We start from the raw sequence: 5,139 nt of genomic DNA, 5'->3' as shown, positions 1-5,139 counted from the left end.
AAGTAATGTTTTAGCTGTTTTCTAACAGTTTGACACAGTAGTCAAACTATTGCATTATAATTTTCTTCAGAAAATGTTCATATATCTACAATGATATATTCTTTGTCTGATACTCTTTAGTACACTAAAATTATCAGCCCATTCTTTTCTGGCTAGCATTATTGCTGATGACAATGTAGCCATTGGTCTATTTAGAAATCCTTAGAAATAACATACTTTTTCCCCCTTGGATGACTTCTAAGAATTTTCTTTTTTTTCTTTGTTGTACTTCAATTTCATTATATTGTGCCTAAATGTAGCTGTCTTATACTCACACTTCTTGAGATTCATTGGGCTTCTTTTACATATATATGTAAATATGTGCAAAATATACATGCATATATGTACATATATGTATGTAAAATATATATGCATGCATATATACTTATTATATATGTAAAAGAATCCCAATGTGTACATCCAATGTGCATTTCAGGATGGCATATAGTACTGATTCCTTCTGAAGGAACATCCTTCTGTAAGCTTTGTTTTTCCTCCTATAGGCTTGTGGAGGACAGTGGAGCAACCAACACACAAAACTACCATTTGTGCATGGCTCAAGGCCATGGTGATTTTATAGCATCCTGGGCATTTCACATCCATGAGGAAGGAATTGAGGCTCTGCACTGGGTGCTTCTTTTTGTGTTTCCTCTTCTGCTTTTCTGGAGAGGGAGGACGGAGATCCTTTGCGAGAGGCATGTTCTCATGGGGAGGTCGTCACTACTGGAAAGCCACTGGGCTTCTTGAGTCTGTGGATTGGAGAGTTGCCAGCCCTCAATGGTATTCACTCTTTCTTCTTCTAATCATGATCCAACTAAACCTCCCATACCACACACCTCTCTCTCTATTAAGTGTGCTCTGGGTAACTTCTTGTGAGGTTTATTCTATTTAATTCTATCTTCAACTGTATGTAAACAGTGTTTAAGGCCATGTATTGAGTTTTCAGTATTTGTTTGTGTAATTTTTAATCTTGCATTTTCAAATCTGCTTTCAATTTTTATACTATTATGTTTTCCACAGATACATATACAAACTTGGTTGTTTTATTTCTTTGAACATAAAAAGAATAATAGTTTTCTAATCTGTGTCCGACATTTCTAATATATTAAGTATTTGGGGATCTACTTCAACTTCCAATATTTTCTTCCAATTTTCTTAATGTACTTTTTTATGTGCATATGTTTATTTTTGACTGGTCCGGCTTATTGTAGTTGAAAAAAATATTTGTGGGGAATATTTAATATCTAGAATAAAAGTGACATCTTTCAGAGAGCATTCCCATTTGCTTCTCCACTAGCCTAGCTAAACTATTAGTCTTAAGACTTTTTCTAAGTAACTTTCTGACTCTATGCCAAGATTTTTGGACAGCCCAGTTGATATAAATTTGGGCTGAAAACTGCATAAGGTCAATCTAATTGTTATTCCTTTCAAGCACTTATTTTCTCCTCTGATCTGTTCAGCACCAAGATAACAGTTTATGTAGGCTCATAGGTGCAGGGTGTAGGGGCTTATTGTTGCCCAATTATTCCTGAAAATATACGGATAGGCCAGTGTGGAGTGTCAAAGATTAGCAAACACTTTTGTTCATGGACCAATTGGCTTCAAAAGTCATAAAGATGACAATTTTATCTCTTATTTTTCTCCTGTGATATATTTTTCATTTGGTTTTCAATTTGGACTGGACAAAAAGTGTATGTTTCATGTTTTGTTTTGTTCATTTCTATTATTTTTAAATGAGCTAACCTTACTTAAGATAATGATATTTTTATGGATGTGAAATATAAGCACACATCTCGTTTGTCAGAATATGATTTAGTCATTATTATTTGACACTAATATAAGTACAATTCACATATTTCTGCCATATAATAATATATCAATGTACTCATTCAACTAATATTTATTGGGTAGCTGCTATGGACCATTATTACTCAAGTGTAATTTGTATTACTTATGATCATCTTGGAAATGAGTGATTAAGTCAGTTTCCAATTTTTAAATAAGTAAAATAGACATAAGAGTGTAATTTTAGGTCATGATGAATATGATTTAAAACTCAAAGGTAAAGATATTATCATGCACTAAATTTTGTAGGAATCTAATATGTGTTTCTTAGATTTTTTTTTATATTGTTCAAAAAATATTTTGTTTGGAAAAGAAGATGGTCAAATCAAAGTTGAGATCTAGCCAGAATATCTAAAAATGCTATGTGATAACAAATGAAATCTTCACATTAGTATTTAAGGGTACCACATATCTGTGTCCTACAATCTCAGTATTAATTCATGACACAGAAGGAAGATCAGGGGTATTTTTAAAAGTTGCCCTCAAAACTCATTTTTAAAACATGTGGAATACTTCACAAAACATTTGGATAAACAGAAATTTCAATGAACAAAAGGTTATCTAAACATAAACTTTACTGCAACCAACTGTAGGACCTAATTTCAAAGCATTCTATAACATAATTGAAGCAGTAATTACCTGACTTCAGGATGAACAGTTGGAGGCATTCATTTTTCCCCCAGCATATCACATAATTTTTACCTAAGAAAGCTCCCTTTACATTTCTAACAACAATTTTGATGGATAGGAACAAGAAGCATTTGCACTATAATTTTTCAGTGCATTATAATAAAGTGAATGTTTTCTTAATGTCATAGTTTAAATTTCATGGGGCGTGAAATCTCCTTTGAAATGAAATTTAAAGCCCTTTTCAAATAAGGAGACTAATCTTACAGTCAAAAACACTTTATATTCCCAGACATTATTAACCTTGGAGTACTGCTTGCAAGATGATAATACTTTCTGACACATTAAGATTAAATTTGTCTTTATATAATTATGTTAAAGAATACATTTAAAATAGATAAGATTGCAAGAGAAGCCTTATGTGTGTGCAATGGTAGAATTTCCATTTACTAATAACAAACTTAACTACTCATCATTTATATGGTAATGTTAACACATATTTGAGGAGATCACTTCTAAAGAAAACTATTTTTAGATTATTCATAGTGCTTAATGTCAAAAATGGCAACATCGCACAATAATCTAAAAAAGAGATGGCATTAACTTCCTATACTACTTTCAAATTTGAAAAAGCACATAATTATTTTTTATTGGTAAAGTGCAAAATCCTTTTTATATAATCAGTGCTATTCAAGTGCACCCCAAAATGTTTTAAAATGTGGTTTAAAAATACATTGTTATAATTTGAATAACTTGTTTTAACAGTTTATTTTTAATTACAACTAGATATACATGAAATTTGTGCAAAAAGAATGCATAGTGATTTGCCATTTTTCTCAGACATGGGCAGTCAATGCTAAAACAATTTCAAATATGAAAGGCAAAGATGACATTACATTTTTAAATCTGCTTTATGACCTTGAGGTCTTAATGACAATGGAAAGTATTGTGTATCTTTTATCATGTTTCTTCCTTCATATTAGGACTAATAGCAATTTCCATTTTCAGGATACTAATGTTTTAAAATACGAACAAAAACAAGTTAGATGTGAAAAAAATACTCACAAATACTGGTTCATCAACCTCATACTCTCCTGTAACAAGAAAACTTAGACTTTTCTAGGCAATGATTATTCCATGCTGATTGCCAACTTTCACCCCTCTCCTCCATACTTTTTCACCCTAAATGCTCTTCTCTGCGTCCTGACAATTACCAACTCTTCTGGAGCTTTGGCCCCACCTGGTGGGTGGTTATGAGAATAGATGACTGTGAACTTCCATCTGTCTCAGCAATCTATGCATAGGCATGGCTTCCTTCAGTTTGTTTATATGTTGGTTTCTGTTGGTTTATGCATTGCCCATAACTTAGTTAATTTCTACACAGTAAATCTTTGTTTTATCTAGAGATACACTCTCCTGGAAATCCTTTTTGTTCTTCTTCTCTCTCTGTGCTTCCACTTTGCCTAAGGAAAGTCTTTTCCTCTTAACCATTGGTCTCATTATCAATCTCCCAACCTTTCTAACTTCACTTGAAAACCAAAAATGACATGGCTGATAAAACGCAATATTAATATTGCTAATACACTGAATCAAGAAAAAGAAAAACTGCAAGGTATATTTTAAGTTGGCCAAGGCATTTAAACTTTCTCCCCTCATTCTTCACAAAACTGACTGCCTCTTCTAAGTGAATCAGTATTCCTCAGCACCAGGATTCGAGATGCACAGATATCTTTTCTTTTCTGTCTTTTTTGTCACTGTATATGCCATATTTTTTTGTTTTATTAAGGGAAAAACTGTGTATAGTGTGTGTGTGTATGAGAAAGAGAGTGTGTGTTTGTGTGTGTGTGAACTAGCCTTATTCTCTTACTTAATATTCAGAGCCATTTTTATTAGAAAATGGTCCCCAAGTTCCAGTAAACAAACTTAAATAATCTATGTTTAAATAGGATACTGCTTATATTAAAGCCTTTTATCTTTATTCTCGGTTTAATTTCCTCCAGTAACAGAACATTTTGTTTAATACTCCAAGCACAAGGATTCAAGTAGCAATCAACAGTAAAAATGTTTATGCTAACTTACTCCTGCCAAAGATCCACTTGCACGTTTTTAATGTTTTAATATGTATTAAAAACATTGATTATTTCCAGGATAATTAATACTACATCATAGGCCACCTTTATTTAGGCCACATAAGACCCATGAACAAGGGATATTTGCATCCTTTTACATAAGTTTATGTAATTAGCAAGTTTATTCAAGGCTGCCATTATTATAATATCATTCTTACTTTAATCATTTGAAATGAAAACTATATGTACAACTAAATCTTTGATTCACAGAGAAAAATTTTGACTTTAATAATTTCAACTTAAGTATTTTGAATTTTGTCATTTAGAATGACTTCATAGAGCATTAATAGAGATGGAATTCCAAATTGGGTTCTCAGATGATTGCTGAAACAGCAATAGTATAGGCAAGAAAACCAAACGCTCACTCTCCTATTTAAGTTTCCGGATAGGGAAAAATATTTCACTAACTGTGGGCATAGAATGCTCTGCTTTACTTGATCTGTTGTAATAGAAGGATCACTGAGCTAGGGAGAAGGTTTGAACTATTTACAGTTTTTGG

The 5,139-nt window shown here is 32.2% G+C and overlaps 1 protein-coding gene across 1 annotated transcript; it reads right to left on the bottom strand.

Annotated features, from left to right (window-relative positions):
- Window positions 1-471: 471 nt before the first annotated feature.
- LOC105880160 (small ribosomal subunit protein eS27-like) lies at window positions 472-738 on the bottom strand. The gene has a single exon (XM_012780978.2). It carries the CDS (start codon window positions 736-738, stop codon window positions 472-474), a length of 267 nt encoding a protein of 88 aa, XP_012636432.1.
- Between the last annotated feature and the right edge of the window lie 4,401 nt (window positions 739-5,139).

The sequence above is a fragment of the Microcebus murinus genome, chromosome 13, assembly GCF_040939455.1.
Source record: "Microcebus murinus isolate Inina chromosome 13, M.murinus_Inina_mat1.0, whole genome shotgun sequence".
Lineage (NCBI taxonomy): Eukaryota > Metazoa > Chordata > Mammalia > Primates > Cheirogaleidae > Microcebus > Microcebus murinus.
This window is presented reverse-complemented; position numbering and strand designations above follow the sequence as displayed.

Coding starts and splice junctions, on each gene's coding strand:
- LOC105880160 (XM_012780978.2), bottom strand. CDS start 738: ATGCCTCTCGCAAAGGATCTCCGTCCTCCCTCTCCAGAAAAGCAGAAG.